Source organism: Notechis scutatus, chromosome 1, assembly GCF_049901735.1.
Source record: "Notechis scutatus isolate UNSWTSFEM ecotype Mainland chromosome 1, rNotScu1.2, whole genome shotgun sequence".
Lineage (NCBI taxonomy): Eukaryota > Metazoa > Chordata > Lepidosauria > Squamata > Elapidae > Notechis > Notechis scutatus.
Window position 1 is genome coordinate 270,744,101 of NC_142009.1, and position 19,424 is coordinate 270,763,524.

At 39.6% G+C, this 19,424-nt stretch overlaps 1 protein-coding gene across 1 annotated transcript; it reads left to right on the forward strand.

Annotated features, from left to right (window-relative positions):
- The first annotated feature begins 3,748 nt into the window (after window positions 1–3,748).
- On the forward strand, window positions 3,749–5,545 carry LOC113414383 (protein FAM200C-like). Its single transcript, XM_026671288.2, has one exon. The coding sequence runs from the start codon at window positions 3,749–3,751 to the stop codon at window positions 5,543–5,545; it is 1,797 nt and encodes a 598-aa protein (XP_026527073.2).
- The last annotated feature ends 13,879 nt before the right edge of the window (window positions 5,546–19,424 follow it).

The following is a 19,424-nucleotide window of genomic DNA, read 5'->3' on the forward strand; positions in this document are numbered from 1 at the left end:
TTATTTGAAAAAAAAAGCAATAGGTTATAGAAAAAAATGAAAGCCATGTTGTAACCATAGAGTAAGACGTTAATTTACTTTTATACTTATAATTGCCGCAAAGGAAAATTGAAAGTTACTTCTTTATTTTCTTTCCTTTTTTCCTACACATTTGACTTAGTTTCTCATAGAGTTTATCCTTTTTTTTAAATCCTAATAAAGTTCTTTTGAAAAATGAGAAATCAGCAACTGTCAAGAAGCAATCCAACAGCTATATATAATCAGCAGTCTCTCCCCCTCTTTGGTTCTTTCTCTCTCTTTTATTTTTTTCCCTTTTTCCATCAAATCCCCACATCTTGTTCTTCCTGTTCACTCACCCAGCATTTATTTAATATTTCATCCAAAATTGTATGTTCTACAAACTTCCAATGCATATACATTATTTATAATAATATAGTTCAGTTGGGTGTTAGAAATAGCCTTTCCACTATTAAAAGTACTCTGCTCTATGTCCTATTATACATTTAAAAATTCTTATATGGACATACAAAACTGCTCAATAAATTTTTACAAGGGTTTTTACTATTTTACAAAGATGTGATTCTCTGTATTCACTTTCAGTGAAGATTCTCAAATATGTATGCTTGTTTCAATCTACATGTCAAAAATCTTTGACTAAATATGCATTGCTTGATTTGACATTTTCCTTACATTGTTGAATATAATTGCAGAAACAAAACTCCCATCAATACTTTCCTTTTTCCTATTATTATTATTATCACTTTTATTTCTCTCACCCTTTTTAACATTGACCTAAGAGGTTAACAGGGTTATTACTTTTAGCATATACAGTAAAGGAACCTCTAGTCTAGAGATTCTATTTATTTAATATTTACATATGCCAATAGTAGTTTAGCAAAAAATATTGTTGGATTTTTTTTTAGGATGAGACAGATAGTCCTCAACTTACAATACTTAATTTAGTTACTGTTCAATGTTACAATGGCACTGAAGAAAGTAACTTATGACCATTTCCACACTTATGAATGTTACAGCATCCCCATGGTCACATGATTTACATTTGGATGTTTAGCAACTGGTTCCTATTTATGTTGGTTGTAGTGTTCCAGGGTCATGGGATCATATTTTGTAACCTTCTGACAAGCAAAGTCAATTGGGAAGCTAGGTTCACTTAACAATTGTGCTACTAATTTAACAACTGCAGTGATTCCCTTAACAAACGTGGCAAGAAGTTGTAAAATGGAGCACTACTCACTTAACAAATTTCTCATTTAGCAACATAAATTCTGGGCTCAATTGTGGTTGTAAGTCGAGGTCTACCTGTACTACACAGAGAAGTGAATGCTGTAATGGTTTTGAGTAGTTTTTTATGGGGGTGGTGAATCAGATTCAACTCAGTGCACATTAAAATCAGTGAGATAAGACACACATGACTTAAATCCCATAGTTTTAAATCAAGTACACCTTAAAAGAAAATTCTTAAATGCTATAGAAGGCAATGATGAGGCCACTAAGCATCACACATCTTTCATCCCACTAAAGAAAACACATAAAATGGAGGTCATTTGCCAAAACTCCCCATGGATCTTATGGTGACCAAAACATAATAGATTGAGGGCTACATCAGTTGAGTTCTCAAATCTTAGATTCCATCTCCCGAAGTCATGCCCCCGATGCAACAGAAAAATATTAGCCCTTGAGTCAGAATTATTTTTCCTCTCACTGAAGCAAAGGGAGATAATCTTTTGAACAAGATTACCCAGCCTAGGGGGGGAAAAATTAAAAAGACTTTCTCATACTGCCTTGGCTGCATATGCACTGAACTCTTGGGGAAATATTCATTTAAATTTCATCTTTAATTCCACCCTTTATACTGCCTCTATAAGTGTCCTTTGTAGAGATAAGATAAGACCATTTTGGTAATATTTCATAATCATGTTAATAACCAATTTGCTGCCTTCAGCTTTTTGAAGTATTAAAAACACTTCTCACCTCCCTTTTACTAAATTAAATAAAGGAGCAATCGTAAATGTATTGCCATTATAATTTGTGCTATTACTATACAGCAGCTTGAAATTCATGTTCATAATTAACAAGCATACTCAAATTTTTGGACAGAAAAGTACAATACTTTGAAGTTTGGAGCAAGACCTTAATACCTTAATAATTTGAAGTTTGGAGCAAGACCAGAACTACAGATTTATTAAGGAGCAATGCAAATTCACTTTCCTTGTTGAAAGGAAGAATAAAAGCATAAAATTCTGAATTGGCAGTTTACAGGTGGTGGTGGTACAGTTTGCTTTATTTTGACTGAGTGGCTAGTAAATACATCAAAGAGTTGGTACAGATATCATTAGATCTCCATGTTTACAGGTATAAAATGTTACTCCTAACAGTCTCTTGGGAGCAATGCAATACAGAAAACATCTGAATGTGTTAAATGGTAGGTAATAAAATACAAGGAATATTTTCCCATGCTAATAATAACATTCTGTTTACTAGTCCAGTTTTTCTCTCCTGCATTTTGCTCTGTTCTTTATGTTATCAGAAGATTAGACATTTTTATTTACAAAAGGAATGTTTCAAACAGAGATATAGATAATGGTGCAAATAGAAATGTTAAAATACAGTACTGACTGCATAGATTCTGATTTTAATGGTTGTGTGTTTTCCTCATTACTTATTTGTTTTCCTCAATCATAATATATACTCTATGCACTGAGATATCTCTTTTCCTGAAGTATGTACCTACTCCTTCAATGCTTGGCTAGCCTGTATTCTATTTCTTTGTCATGGAAGGACAAACATCCTGTCACATGAAAAGGTGAGCTTATTGCAGAACCCTTGTTAAATTAAATGGGTTTATTTTAGTTTTAATTTTACACAGTCTGGCATGGGCAAAGGCACGGATACTTGCAACAGCATCCCAATTTATGAATTATGAGGTAGTGGTGTGGTCCTTTGATGTTGCAGATGGGCTGTGGAACCAGGGGCAGGTGTACCTACGACCTCTGTACCCACCCTAGCTCTAACTACCATGGTTTCCTCCACATACATACGCCATATAATGTTTAGTGCTGGACCTGAGGGTGAAGTGTATGACCTGGTGCTTAACACAGCTACAACAAATGCCAAATTTCTGTGTCTTGCACCACCCATCAGGGTCCATCTCCTGTACTGCTGCTGCACTGCTACTGAGGGTCTATCTCCTGTACTGCCGCTGCACTGCTACTGAGGGTCCATCTCCTGTACTGCTGCTGCACTGCTACTGAGGGTCCATCTTCTGTCTGTCAAGTCTTCCAGCGTTCTGTCCTGTCAAGGTACGAGCAATGGCTACCCACTCTAGCTCTAACTACATGACCTTAAGCCTGGTTTGTTCCTTTTTGCGCACCACCTACAAAAAAAGCCCCCCAACTCTGCCTTGGCTGTCTCTAGCAAGCACATCATTGCCAACACCACTCTGGCAGCCATTGATAATGATGATGATAAAATCCTCTGTGAGATAGCAAAAATATAATGCAACTTGCTAGGCACGTTGGACACCTAACTACTCACTATATACCACCCCATGGCTGGTGTGCAATGTGTTCCAGCAAAAATAGTGCACATCTTTATTAAATTTGGTGCATCCTGCTAGTTCGGTACACAGCCTGGCAGCCATTGATACTGATGATATACCCTGCTAATTCGTACACAGCCTGGCAGTCAGGGTTACAACTTTTCCAATTAATGTCTTTTCACCCTTCAGATGACATCAATTAGAAAAAGAATATACCAGGAAGAATTCCTTGATTATGGGTTTACCCAAATTGACGACAAAGGAATAATGAAACCACAGTGTGTTGTTTGTTTGAAAGTACTGACTGCAGAATCTTTCAAAAAGAGTCAATTGAAGAAACACTTGGATAATTTGCACCCACATCTGGCTTCAAAACCACGGGAATATTTTGTCAATTTGGAAATGTCTGTCAAAAGACAAAGATTGGACAGCAACTTCAGAGGTACATTCAATCAATGTTCAGCATCCAAGGCTAGCTTTGAAGTGGCCTGGTTGATTGCCCGAAACAAAAAACCTTATACTATTGGTGAGGATTTGGTTAAACCAGCAGCTTTGAAAATGGCAGAGATTATGTGTGGTCAGAATGAAGCCAAGAAACTAAATTCTGTGCCCTTGTCTGCAAGAGTTGTTAAAGAAAGAGTTTCTATTTTAGCAAAAAATGTGAGGCAACAAGTTATTTCCTCAATAAAAGAGAGTAAATACTTTGCTATTCAGCTAGATGAGACTACGGATGTTAGTAGTAATTCTCAGCTGATGGTATATGTCCGCTACAAAGCTTTACATTTAATTGAAGAGGAATTGTTGTTTTGTTCTCCTCTCGACTTGCGATCTCGTGGAATTGATATCTTCAATAAAGTTAATGAATACTTTAATGACGTCAATTTAAAGTGGGAAGACTGCCTTGCTGTGTCTGTTGATGGAGCTCCAGCTATGTTGGGTCGTGTTAATGGTTTTGCGGCTTTTGTGAGAGAGAGAAATCCAAAAGTTGAAGTAAACCACTGTATTATCCATCGCCAGGCACTGCTTGTGAAACATTTGGAACCTACATTAGAGGCCGTCATGCATGATGTTATCAAGATTGTCAATGTTGTCAAAGGACATGCACTAAACACGCGATTATTTCGTGAATTATGTAAAGCTGGTGATGCTGAATATACAGACCTACTTTATCATACAGAAGTGAGGTGGCTCTCACGTGGAAATGTTCTGAACCGAGTGTGGGCTCTCAAAACTGAACTTGAAAGTTTTATGGTTGAGCAAAAGCATGTTCTTGCAGAGAAGTTTACAAACCCCTTGTGGGTTGCACATCTTGCATATTTAGCAGATATGTTTGAGCATGTTAATGTATTGAACAAAGAATTGCAAGGAAAAAACATAAATATAATTTCAGCCAGAGAAAAGATTTCTGCATTTGGATCAAAGCTTTTATATTGGAGACAAAAAGTTGAACAGAAAAAGATAGCTACCTTTTCAAAGTTAGCTTTGTTCTTGGAAGATTGTGAAAATATTACTTTTGAAGACATCAAGGATACAGTTATAAGGCATCTTACCAAACTCAAAGAGCGGTTCTCTGATTACTTTCCAGATCTTGATTCACATGCTGTCAGTTGGATTGTAGACCCCTTTAAATGTGAAATTTGTGTTGTACCAGAAGAGCCTCAAGGGTTGGCAGAGTCACTTCTTGAGCTTCGATGCAATAATGAAGCACAGATTACATTTGAAAACAAAGCAGATCTGTCAAATTTTTGGATGTCAACACCTGCAAAGGCCTTCAAAATTGCACATGAGGAAGCATTCAAAAAGTTGCTGCCTTTTGCAACAACCTACCTTTGCGAACAAGGATTTTCCACTCTTACGAACATAAAAACAAAGAAAAGAAATCGATTGGACCCGGAAGACTGTATCCATATTGCTCTGACATCAAAATGTCCCAATATTGATGATCTCGTATCCAAGATGAAGCAACATCATTTCTCCAAAACCTGAAGTTTTCAAGTAAGTTGAAGCTTTCAAAGTAATTTTAAATACATCCAATAACATTTTGAATTCAAATAGTGTATGATTTCCTTCCTTTCAAATCAAGGGGGTAACGTCAGCGTTTATAAAAATTTTTGGGGGGTAAAAGGTAAAAAAGTTCCCTGACCCCTGGTCTAGCAGCATTCAGCAACCAAGCATTTTGGCCCCATAATTTCTGAAACCTCATCCTGTATGTTTACCCCACTTTTTTCAAAGTTCCTTTTCATGTAAATATAAATGCACCATACCATCTTTCAGCATCTTTGTTTTTTCTAGCATTCTCTTACCAAATATCCATCCATCTATCCTTTCATTTCATTTTATTCACTCATTCATTTATCATACATATATAGAACTTTTTAGAACATAAATGTGGTTGGGATCATCCCAGCACTTTGGAGCTGTGTCTACCTTCCCCCCAAAAAGAGACAGCTAAGTTGGAATGATAGGAGAACAGAGGGAGTAGGAAGAATTGTTACATTGTGTAGGATAGCCATGTTGTGCAACTGCCTGCAGCAAATCGTTAGCATTTCAGATGCGACTACACTTCTCATTTAGAGAGAATATACCAACTCTTCAGACAAATTTCTGGAGGACAAAGAAGACTGGAAAAGGGTGACAGTACCATTGCACCCATCTATAGTGGAAGTAGCCTGTGAATTATGGCTGTTCTCAGTGTTCTGTATTTGCATTCTTGTAAACCTGTGTTCTGATTGGCTAGGATGCACAGCACTCGGATTGGTCGAGTGTGCAGCACTGATTGGCCGTTACAAAGCAACCGCGATTGGCCGAGCCGATCGCGGGAGATTTGAACGGCTGTCATTGGCTGCGGCACCCTGTGCGGGACCAATATAAGCCGCCGCCGCTCCAAGCCAAGGAAGCTGATCTACCTTACAATAAAAAGAGCTTTAAAAGTCACTCGCCTCGCGTCTCTTATTGGGACCGATCTACCAATATAACACTGGCGACGAAGGTGGGATCCTGAACAAAGGACCTACTCACATCGGATGCTGTTCTCATCCAATACAGCGAGACCCTACCGCTAGCAGTAACATGCGATGCATCCCCCTTCGGCGTTGGGGCCATCCTCAGCCACACTCTCCCTGACAAAAAAGAGGCGCCCATCGCCTTCTTTTCAAGAACCCTCTCAAAACCGGAAAGGAATTACAGCCAGCTGGATAAGGAGGCCCTGGCAATCGTCGCCGCCGTAAAAAAGTTTCAGGAGTACCTTTAAGGCAGAACCTTCACCATCATCACTGACCACAAACCGCTGCTCGGGATTCTGGCAGGGGACAGGGCCACCCCGAACATTCTATCCCCTAGAATGACAAGGTGGTCCGAATTCCTAACAGCCTACAATTACCGGCTAACCCATCGGCCCGGTAAGACTATCTCACACGCAGACGCCTTGAGCCGCACTCTGTTGCCCGACCTGGACGCCGACCCAGCACCCGCCACGTCCACCCTGAGCATAGAGACCTTACCCAATCTCCCCCTGACCGCGTCAGACATTGCCCGGGAAACCAATAAAGACAAACGTCTGGCGCGGGTTTTAAACTGGGTGGAGAAAGGGTGGCCGGAAAAAGACGACGATGAACAAGTCAGGACCTTCCGGAGCCGGCAAACAGAACTCTTTACACAAAAAGGTTGTTTACTATGGGGGGACAGGGTGGTTATCCCAGAGAAATTACAGAAAAGGGTTTTGGACATGTTACACGAAGGGCACCCGGGCATCGTTAGGACAAAAGCCCTGGCCAGAAGTTACGCTTGGTGGCCAGGGATGGACAAGGAAATCGAAGCCTGGGTGGCATTGTGCAGGAAATGCCAAGAATCCAGGCCGAGCCCTCCCGCCGCCCCAATCCTGGAATGGGAAACCCCCAGAGGGCCATGGTCCAGGATTCACATAGACTTCGCCAGGCCCACAAAGGGACACACGTTCCTGATAACAGTAGACACTTACTCCAACTGGCTGGAGGTAAGCAACATGAGAACGACTACCACGGAGGCCGTTATCAAGGAACTCAACAAACTATTCTCGACCCACGGCCTCCCAGATGTAATTGTATCTGACAACAGGCCCCAATTTACTGCGCTACCGTTTGAAAAATTCCTAGTGGAACAGGGAATACGGCATGCGCTGACAGTGCCAGCACATCCGGTGGCGAATGGGAGGGCGGAACGAATGGTACAATTTACCAAAAAAAAATCCAAAAAATTGAAACCGGGGAGATACAAGAAAAGATTAATAAAATGCTATTCATACAACACATAACTCCAAACACGACAACCAACAAAAGCCCCGCAGAACTATTAATGGGGAGGAAATTAAGGTCCCCGCTAGACAGGCTGCACCCCACATACAACCCAGAGAAACCCCCCCGACTCATCTAGCAAGCACCGAACATTCGCACCGGGTGACACCGTATACACAAAGAACCTCACAGGGGACCCACTCTGGGTACCAGCAACAATAACCCAGGTAACAGGTCCCCGCTCGTACCGGCTACAAACAACCGATGGACGAGCATGGAAAAGACACATCGATCAGCTAAGATCGAGAACTAACACGGGACATACAACCGACACGGAAACCATAGGGAGAAGGGGAAACCCAAACAGCAGCCAAGAAAGAGAGGGAAACACCACAACGCAAAACAAACAAACCCAACAAGAAAGAAACCAGCAATACTCAGCAGCGGAGCCACCGACAGACTACCAGCCCGAAGCCTCGCCTGGAAGGTACAGCCAAGCCAGTTCAACCAGCCCGGGAAGCCCGGGCGGGAACAACGGAGCCAGCAGCTCGACCAGCCCGGGTAGACCAGGAGGGAGCTACGGCGAAAGGCCCGACTTACCTTTCCAGGCGGTTCCATCGATGAGGCAGAGAGCAACACAGACCCCGACCGAACCGTCCGGAGACCAAGAGACAACTAACCTGCGCAGGTCCAGTAGACAAGTATGGAGCCCCGCCTACTTACAGGACTACGTTACGTAGGACCGAACCAAGAGGGGAGGGGTGTTCTGTATTTGCATTCTTGTAAACCTGTGTTCTGATTGGCTAGGACGCACAGCACTCAGATTGGTCGAGTGTGCAGCACTGATTGGCCGTTATAAAGCAACCGCGATTGGCCGAGCCGATCGCGGGAGATTTGAACGGCTGTCATTGGCTGCGGCGCCCTGTGCGAGACCAATATAAGCCGCCGCCGCTCCAAGCCAAGGAAGCCGATCTACCTTACAATAAAAAGAGCTTTAAAAGTCACTCGCCTCGCGTCTCTTATTGGGACCGATCTACCAATATAACACTCAGGATGTCGAAATCTATGCCAATGTCTTCTACTATGAACCTGTTTTCCTTTTTCAAATCTGCAAATACTTTAGCCAGAATGTTGCACAAGGACACCCATGGCAGCAAAACATCAGGAGTCTCTATTAATAATAAAGCCCATTGGGAACCAAGCTGAGGAAGCAGCGGGTGAGCACGCGAGCTCAAGAAGCTCTGTATGCACACACGGCAGGTGCAAAACCATCCCCTCCCTCCCCCTGCCACCAGTCCACAGAGCCAGAAAGGTCAGGGACCACTGTTTTAGAAAGAATAGGGGAAGAGAAATAGAAAGCTCCATTTTTGTCACAGCCAAAAAAGAAAGCTCCTTGCAATTTCTGGTGAAATGGCAACTGTAAATTGGTTAGGGACAAAGTCCATCTTCACAACCAGAACCGCATCCTGCAGATAGTCTTTCCTCCTTGAACTGACACTTATCAATACATAAGAACAGTAGGCCTCTACACCCAACAAAAGCACTCCTGAGCTTTTCCAATGGGCCAAAGCTTTTCCCCGAAGCTTTGAATGAATTGTAATCAGCCCTTTTATTATATAACTCCTAACACCCTGTTTTATGTCTCTTTATTTTTTTTCACTTAGTTACAAGAAAATACTTTAAGATTCATAAACTAAAAAAATAAATAATGGGACCCTGTTTCATAGAAGATAATAGTTTAGATTTAACTGTGAAGAACTAAGGAAAAATTACTGTATATTTGTTTTCAAGGTGGAAAACATATTTTCTGTTTTCAATAAGCTGGAACCTCCTAGGGAACAAGCCCTCAATTTTTGAAATCAAAATTAGCACTGAAATACAAAAGAAAGGTAAGAAAGGGAACAAATTAAATGCACACCGCGACAGCAATATGGAGAAACAAATAAAGGGTGTTGTTTTTTCTTTAAATGTCAAGGAGTGGGAAGAAACAATCATCTTACATTTTCAAGGATTCTCTTAATAAACCTCACCAGATGGAAGCACAAAGCTAAGCATGACAGGCCAGGGCTACTAATTGGACAGGGAACACTTGGGAATTCTAGGGCTGTTGGCTAAATGGGAAAGTAGGGGGGTAGGAAATCCCACAGGAATACAGTGGCAAATCATTTCTTTAACACTCCCAAATAAACTCCTGCAGCTACCACAGTGTGGAGTTGAACTCCACATATCTGAAAGTTGCTGAAGTCGAGAAATATTTATTTTTACTTTTGTTGGGTATCCAATTCCAATGGCAGTGACTCTTCAGGACCTTATGATCTATTGACCACCAGGTGCCAACAGTGGGCTAGATAGTCAAGGATTTTCTCTTTTTCTCCTTTTTATTTGTCACTCTGCCTGGTCTTGGCCTAATGCAGGGCTGTCGAACTCCTGGCCCATAGGCCGGATGCGTCATACTCTGGCCACACCCACGCCCGGTTTAGCGAAGGGGGGAATCCCGATGCATCATGTGACGATGCCATGATGACGTGAATGTGACCCCCCTGGCCTAGGTAAATCATGCACAGAGAGTGTGCTCTTGAAGTATCCTCCTTATCCAGGTGCTAGGTTTTCATATTCCTATAATGATTTCCTGTAAATAAACCTTATTTTTGCTGCTGTTACAAACCTGCTCTCCTAAATCTTACTCAAGTCACATTCCCATTCTCAGGAACACTGACATATATAAAGAGAAAATGGCTCAGCCTGAAATAATCTTTAATCTTTAAATTTTATCTTAACAAGGGACGAACATTTTCCTCCCTTTAGATACAGATAGTAATTCACATGTCAGCATGGATGCTGACTCCTCTATCCCATACATTATTCAGTCATCAGCCTTGCAGAGTTTATTATTGAGGCCTAGAGGAAGCCCTTTACACAATTTCATGAATATTTTCCCCTGCATGACTAAAGGCTCTTGCAAGGTCATGGATAAACATACAGAGTCCTGCCCCATCCTTATCCCCATGCATGAAACAATTAACAAAAAGCTGGAGCAGGAGTTAGGTTATTTTTTTTAAAATGCATTAACCTGTGCAATCTAGTGCAACAAACTTTTGGTTAAAAAAAAATGCTCCATACAACAGTGGAGTTATATTTATTTACCACAGCTATTATCTCTATTTTTCAGGATGAAATTTTTCCCAAAGTAATTTACCAGTAATATAAACAATTTAAAATAAAAAGGCAACCACTATTATTTAAAAATAAACAAACTTTTAGGATCCTTCCCACAAGGCAGTAAGTGGCAATGGCTTTTTAGGTGGAATGGGGAGGAGTTCAAATGGTGGCCATCATTCCCTTTCACTTTTTGAGGGTTTATCCCAGTGATTGTAAGAAATAAAAGTCCAATTCAAGAGGCTTCTGTTATGGGCATCTCCTGTCTTTCTTCCTCCTCCTCTTCACAAGTCTTTGCCACCTGCTTTTATACTAGATGTTGAGATAATAAAGCTTATCTATATCCTAGAATCACAGAATTATAGAACTAGAAGAGTCCACGCATCCAATGCTCTTCAGCATTCAAGACGGCCGTTTGGGAAAGATGACTATCCATTCTCTTCTTTAAAAACACCGGAGACAGAGAACCCACAATTTCCATAGCTGGACTGTTCTAGAGATCTTACCATCAGGACGTTTTCCTTTATGGATTAGATTTTAAGGGTTTTATATACTATTATCTGACCTTTATTATTATAAGTAGCTCAGGTTGGGGAACATGCATGATACTTCTTCTTCCTTCTATTTTCCCTATAACTGCAACCCTGAGGGGGACATGCACAAAGTTACCCAGGTGGCTTTCATATCTAAGGTGGGACTAGAACTTATCGTCTCCTGGTTTTTAGATCAGAACCTTAACCACTGTCTCAAATTGGCTCTCTTATATTTACATGAGGAAGCTAATAGAGGGATTATATTTGCTTAAGAATGTATCAGTGCAGAGTGAAGGTGAAGATAGCCACAACATATTGGCTATTTTACTTCATCAAGATCCTTGAGAATTGTGGAAGAGAGGAAGAATGCTTAATTTTCAATGTGGGCATCCTCAGAGAGACAAGGGGAGACAATGAGTAACACAGGCAGAATGACATAATTATACAAATGCTGTGATTTACATAGTTGTGTCAGATGTCCCAGCACAAATGCATAATTTGTACCATCTGTGTGATTACATCATTGCATGTGTATTGTTATTTGGGCATCATCACAGTTGGCTACAGAGACTGCTGTTTTCAATGGCTCAGCACTTGCTTTGTGCACAAAAGGGTGTTTTTTTCCCCATCTCTAGCTGAAAAATGATAATGTAACACACCAGGGAAATACTTCTGTTTAAGATCCAGGAGAGCCAATGCTAATCAGAGAAACAATATTGGGCAATGGATCAACAGTCTGGCTCAGTATAAAACAGAATGATAAGGATCCAACGGTAAAATTGCTGCACCTATATTTATTTTCTTCTCTGGAATTATCCAGGTTAAAGTTCATTTTCAATCACTATCAATTTATTCTCTTTTGAAAGGAATTATCACCTGTCAATATGTAATTATCTGCAACTCTGAGGCTAGTGCTTTATCTTCAGCTAGAGTTGGGCTGTATATAATATTCTAACATTGTACAGAAAGCTTTGCCAGGTTACATTCCATAATCATATCCTGTCATTGCCAAGATTGTACCCAGTGAAAAAGGTGGGTTTTCTTGAGGCCCTCTGCCCAATTTAATAATACCACCTTGGGATAGAATCAGAGAGGTGATAAAAATTTCTCACCAGGCTGATTTTCTTTCTCATGTATTTCATTTGGAAAAAATAACATGCAAATAACATGTTATGTTGATTCATTAATGATGTAAAATTCTGTCTTAGTGACTATATCTTTACTGCTTGATAAAGCGATGAAGATAACAAATAATTATTTTAGATATCAGGGGATTCCTTGGGCAATGCAGAATGGCCCCATGATTCCAGCATTTCCATCAGGAAAACCAAAAATGAACAGGGCAAACACGTCTCCAAAGAAGCCCGCTCCTTATGACTGCTTATGCTCTGCATCCTATAGACAGAGGTCTCCAACCTTGGCAACTTTAAGACTAGTGGACTTCAACTCCCAGAATTCTCCAGCCAGCATAGCTGGCTGGAGAATTCTGGGAGTTGAAGTCCACTAGTCTTAAAATTGCCAAGGTTGGAGACCTCTGCTAGAAGACAAAATGGGTACTTGGTGGTTTTATTTTTTCCACAGTACCACAGAACATTTAATTTGCAATATGGGAAAGAACACTACCATTTGCTTGATGTTTTACTACCAAACTTTTGAAAGTGCTCTTTTGTCTCTGTCTTCTTCTCAGATGTTGGCACTGGGGGTTCCTTCCCTGCCATGCCCTTCTCTTTGCAAATGTATGATGCTACCACAATGTGTTGTCTTCTATGGATACAATGCCTTCCTTGCCATGTAAGAGATGGTCTAGGAGTTCTTTGTAGAAGGTTTTAAGACAACGGTAGATGATATATAAAAAGATATTCCACCAGATATTGGATTCAGAGCCTTCCAGGATATTTGAAGTAACCACTAATGCTTGACTTTGGCCCAGAAGTAGCCAGGTTCCCAAAACAGTACAGTTCTTTTATAATTTGTTTGAAATGTGAGTCTGACAGTTAATTTATGTACTTGAAGACTCCAAATCATCTTCAAGGGAAGTCTTGCATGTAAATTTCCAACCTGGAAATTTCTAGAACATATAGATCACCTTAACATGATAGGTACTTCTAGAAATAACTAACATTAGAGAAATGGTTGAAATTTAAAACAACACATGACGACCAGAGACCTTGGGATATTGGGTGAACAATGTCAACATAATGGGTGATACTAAAGAATTATAGCCTCATTCCATATGTATGCAGTGCATGCAATGCACATTGAAAGTAGATAGACTTCAGTCACCCAGTCACACCTATCACTTTGATTTGTTGACTCCTCATTAGGAATACTCCTGGTTGTGACTGCAAGATTGCTGAGCCCCCAAGCAGTGAACGTAGTCCTTAAAAGAGAACAAGCCAAACTAGGAAAGGGATTCATGTTATTGTACATATTTGGAAAACCATATTCTGGTTCACTGCTTTTTTTTTTAAGATTAAACACTTGCACTAGGTTGTCATTTTTTGATTTCCTATCTTACAAAGGGTTAATGGAAAAGACAATGTAAAAAATACTTGTGTAATCTAAGTACTGAAAATATAACCGTTAATTATGATTTAATAAAGAGTGGAACGGTGGAGTTCTTCTATCCCTTCAGAATAAATAAAATCAATTTCTCAAGGTTGATTTCATATAATATCAGGCATCAAGGCAGTCTCAAAACAAATACAATATTGATGTTTCCTAACTTTCGTATACATATTTAGATTGCCTAAGGCAGTAAATACAAACCAGAATCAACTGACGGGAGTCTCATCCCATCCTATTAATTGCAAGAAATATTTTATTCGCCTTCACTTTTATTGATGAAGACATCTTCTTTACATAATGAAGTTCTCAAAGTACAATTGTAAATGATCACAGCTGCTTCTGCTCATTGCCTCCTGGATGGCAGCAAGCAAAAACTCACTGGGGACAGAGAAAGTTTCCCATGGGATTAAAATATTGAGGCACAAATGCTATCATGTACAATTGTATTCTTAGAGAATTCATATCAGCAAAAGGTTTCAGCAAACATCCTATATGCTCTAGCAGAATACTAAAAGTAGAAAGGGGAAAAATAAACAGTGCCAGCAATGAAACAATTCCGATCTCTTCAGTTCCTTATTCCTGGAGAAATGTAATCTTTTTCCTGAGACCTCAAAATACATTGCTGTAGTCCAAGTCTTTATTTTTTATCCTATAGCTGGTAAAGCAGATCATAGCCAGGGTCAAGGAAATTTCCATCATTTAGTAGATCTTTTCCTAAGGTATGTCATTCAGTTCTTGCAAAAATTTTTGTAATTATCTCACAAAATATATGCATATCATTGTTCCTTTGTAATCTCCTAAATAAATTTGCAGCTTTCTAGTCTCAGGGGGTCACAGAATGCAAAGGTAACACAACAGAGGTGGTATTCAGCAGGTTCTGACCAGTTCTGGAGAACCATTAGCGGAAAATTTCAGTAGTTCGGAGAACCGGCAAATACCATCTCTGACTAGCCCCGCCCCCATCTATTCTCTGCCCCCCGAGTCCCAGCTGATTGGCTGGGTCTTCTTTTGTTGCCCTGCACAGGAGAACGGAGCTGGAAAGCAGGTTAGTGGGGTGGGGAGGGAATGGGAATTTTACAGTATCCTTCCCCTGCCACGCCCACAAAGCCATGTCCACCAAGCCATGCCCACCAAGCCACACCACACCACACCACGCCCACCAAGCCACGCCCACAGAACCAGTAGTAAAAAAAATTGAATCCCACCACTGTAACACACCATGTAGAACATCATTGCATTGAGTGGGGATAGCATTTGGGGCCCCCGCTTTTTAATTGACCAGGGTTTAATCTCATGAACAGGTGACAGATTGTTGAATGTAGTGGCCAAAACCTGGCTTACTTAAAGCAACCAAATCACTCTGAACATACAAAATGTGATTAGGCATGGAACAGCAACTTAGAGCTCCCAACAAAGCATTGCCAGTTTGTTGAGCAGCCTAAAAGCAAAAGTAAACCACAGCTTATATATTTTTATTTCATTTATTTATTTGTCAAGCGATTATAAGATAACAGGTATAAGTATAAACATAGTTATGAATTCATGAAATGGATACATATAAGAAAGAAAAAACAGTAGGACAGGGATGGCAGGCACGTTGGTGCGCTTATGCACGCCCCCTACAGACCTCTTAGGAAAAGGGTGAGGTCAATAGTAGACAGTCTAAGGTTAAAGTTTTTGGGGTTTGAGGAAGAAACCACAGGTAGAGTATTCCAGACATTGACCACTCTGTTGCTGAAGTCGTATTTCCTGCAATCAAGTTTGGTGCAGTTTACTTTGAGTTTGTATCTATTGTGTGCTCTTGTATTGTTATGGTTGAAGCTGAAGTATTCATTGACAGGTAGAACATTGCAGTGTATAATTTTATGTACTATACTTAGATCGGACCAAAGGCGGCGTAGTTCTAGGTTTTCTAGGTCTAGAATTTTGAGTCTGGTGGCATAAGGTATTCTGCAACAAGTAGAGGAGTGGAGAACTCTTCTTGTGAAATATTTCTGGACTTTCTCAACTGTATTAATATCAGATACGTAATGAAGGTTCCAGACCGATGAGCTGTGTTCAAGTATTGGTCTAGCAAATGTTTTGTATGCTCTAGTTAGTAGTGTGATATTGCCGGAGAAAAAACTATGCAGGATTAGGTTAACAACTCTTAATGCCTTTTTGGCTATGTAGTTACAGTGGGCTCTTGCACTTAGATCATTAGAGATGAGTACTCCAAGATCCTTGACAGAGTTTGGATCATCAACAAGATCTTGAGCATTTATTTGTTGAGATTTGAAGTTGCCATTTGTTTGACCATTCTGATACATAGTTGAGGTCTTTTTGAAGGGTAGCAGTATTGCCGGTGGTGTTGAATGGCTTAACATCATCAGCTAAAAGAATGCAGTTGCTCTTAATATGATCACATACCTTTGGCCTACTTTATTTCAAAGCCAAGTCAAGAACAGACAGTGTAAATTACAATATGACATTGGAATGTTTTCACAATCTGGGTAACCTTGTTTTATTTATCCCTTTCTCCCTTAGTCAGCATTGGCAATTATTATCTTTGAGATATGGCCAGAGAATATTAACAGTTTGGTTTACTGGGCCACTGGTCCCTGTCTGGCCAATTCAGCTTGTTATGAATGTTTTCTTACAAGGGCACTTTAAACAGTTCACGGGTACTGGGGTAAGAGTGGGGTTTCGTAAGTTTGGTAATGAATGCAGCTGTTCATAGAAATGGAGAGTACTTTTTACAACCACATTACAAGAGAACTGTTGAAATGTGCACTATGCTGTCGGACCTTGCCAACATGGCAAGGATTATTGGGCTGCAAAAACTGGAAGTGGGCTTCAGATATGGCCCATGGAATGATGTTCGTTCCAAACCATGTTAACTTCAGAGTGTGACAACAGCTTCAATATAACTTCTCTCTGTCCTGATTAAAAAAAAAATGGTTCCTAGAAAAGCAGAAAAAAGATCAATGATTTCTAAAAAAAAAAAAAAAAAAAAAGCTTTATATTTCAACAAACAGCACATATTAGAACTGTACAATTCGTTTGACAAGGTTGTCCTTTGGAACTTTATTTACATTTTTGATCGCAGCAATATAAAAAAAGATGTTGAGACTCTTAGAACCCGGGTGTCAAACTCACATCGTCATGGTGGTGTCATGTGACGTATCAGGACTTTTTTTTCCCCCTTCGCTAAACCGGACATGGGCATGGCCACCACATGACACATCCAGTCCACAGGCTGGGAGTTTGACAGCCCTGCTCTAGAAAGAATGCAGGAAAGAACAACAAAGATGATTAGAGAACTGACAGCTAAAATATATGAAGAATGGTTACAGGATTTGGGTATGTCTAGTTTAATGAAAAGGAGGATTAGGGGTGACGCGATAGCAGTGTTCCAATATCTAAGGGGCTGCTACAAAGAAGAGGGGGTTCTAAGTACCTGAAGGCAGGGAAAGAAGCAATGGATAGAAATTAATCAAGGAGAGAACCAACCTAAAACTAAGGAGAAATTTCCTGACAGTGGGAATAATGAACCAGTGCAACAACTTGTTTCCAGAAGTTGTGGGTACTTCAATACTGGAAGTTTTAAAGAAGAGATTGGACAATCATTTATCTGAAATGGTATAGGGTTTCCTGCTTGAGCAGGGGTTGGACTAGAAGACCTCCAAGGTCCCTTCCAACTCTGTTATTCTGTTACTTGTGCCATTTAATTTTAAACAAGTTTAATTTTAAACTTATGCTCACTTTTAAAAACCAAATAACTCTTTCATATTCTCTTATCTATGTATATAATTTATGGCAGGATAGAATCACAATACTTCCATTTCAACTAATCTTTTTATTTCCTTTTTACATCACTGGGTCAGCAATTTAAAATCATTAGAAAGTAGCTCTTGATGGTAAATTATTCCTTCTTGACAGGAAAGAAACTCCCTGAAGTCATTTCATTGCTAACCAGTCACTACTCAAAATTGAGACAATGATTCAGATATATTAGGCTTGCTGATTCCAAGAAGCTGCTGATCATTATATTTGTCAATCTTCACTACATTTCAGTAATACTTAGGATGGACAGAATGATACGTAGTATGGTGCAAGACAGTTTTTATATTTTTAAACATAAACATAATGTTGATTAAACTTTCAAGGAATTTGAATTCAAATTTTATTTTTTTTAAATGTAGCAGTTCGTAAGAATTATAATATTTCAGAAGGACTCAATGGATATCATTGTCTTTAAATAATATTTCATTTTTGCAGGAGATAATAATCTTATTTTCATTTTTGTGATCCAAAATAGATGTAGAATATATTAAGCAAATAGCTTCTGGAAGAATGTTTTTAAAAAGCCCTTCGGGATCCAGCCACGTTCTAGCCCAGCATGCTATGTAGCACAGTAAATTAACTGCATTCGGAAGCTCACAAGAATGGAAAGTGTGATAGCCCTTATAACAGATACTCCTTAGTAGTCCCTGTGTTATGCCGGAAGCAGTATATCATTAGAGCATAAAGATTAGTGGTTTGATCCTCTGAATTTGTTCCGTTTTTTTTAATGACCTGAAATCGATTTCTCCAACACACATGATAGCTGTATCATTCCTTAGTTTAGTGAGTTATGAGTTTTAATAAATAAGTACATTTTTGTATCAGGATTGAATCTAGTTGCATTTTGTTTGAATTGATTATTCTAAAATTGTGAGAAGAAGGGAAAATGTCTCTGCCTATCCTTTTTAGAATGCATAAGTGATATATCAGGGCTGATATATCTATGGGCCGGATGCATCATGCGCTGGCCACCCCCATGCCCAATTTAGCGAAGAGGAAAAAAGTCCCCATACGTCACGTGATGCTGCCATAACGACGCGAGTTTGATACCTCTGTGATATATCTTCTTTCTTTGTCTTCAGTCTACATTTTTTTCTGCACTTTCTCTAAAGTAGTAAAGAGTTGGACTTCAGGGCTCAGGTCAAGAGCCCCAAAGAAGGGTCTACATAGCCACTCAAATGATCACTAATGATTATTTTAGGATCAAGAACTTCTGATGTACTTAATCAACATCAACTAACAGGTTGATCAATAAAAGGAAACTATTATAAAAATGAAAAAGTCAATAAAAGGAAACTATTATAAAAATGATCTAGTTTAAAGTATGCAGTCTTAACAAGATAACCTGTAGAAGAAATGACTTAATGTAAGCTATACCTCTTAGACAATACTACGTATGATTAGAAGGAAAATGTATATAAGGGTGCAACACAATTATATTGTATCATATTTGTATTGTATTATATTGTATTTCTATTATAAAGTCTCAAAGAACTGGACTGTTAGTAATGTTTA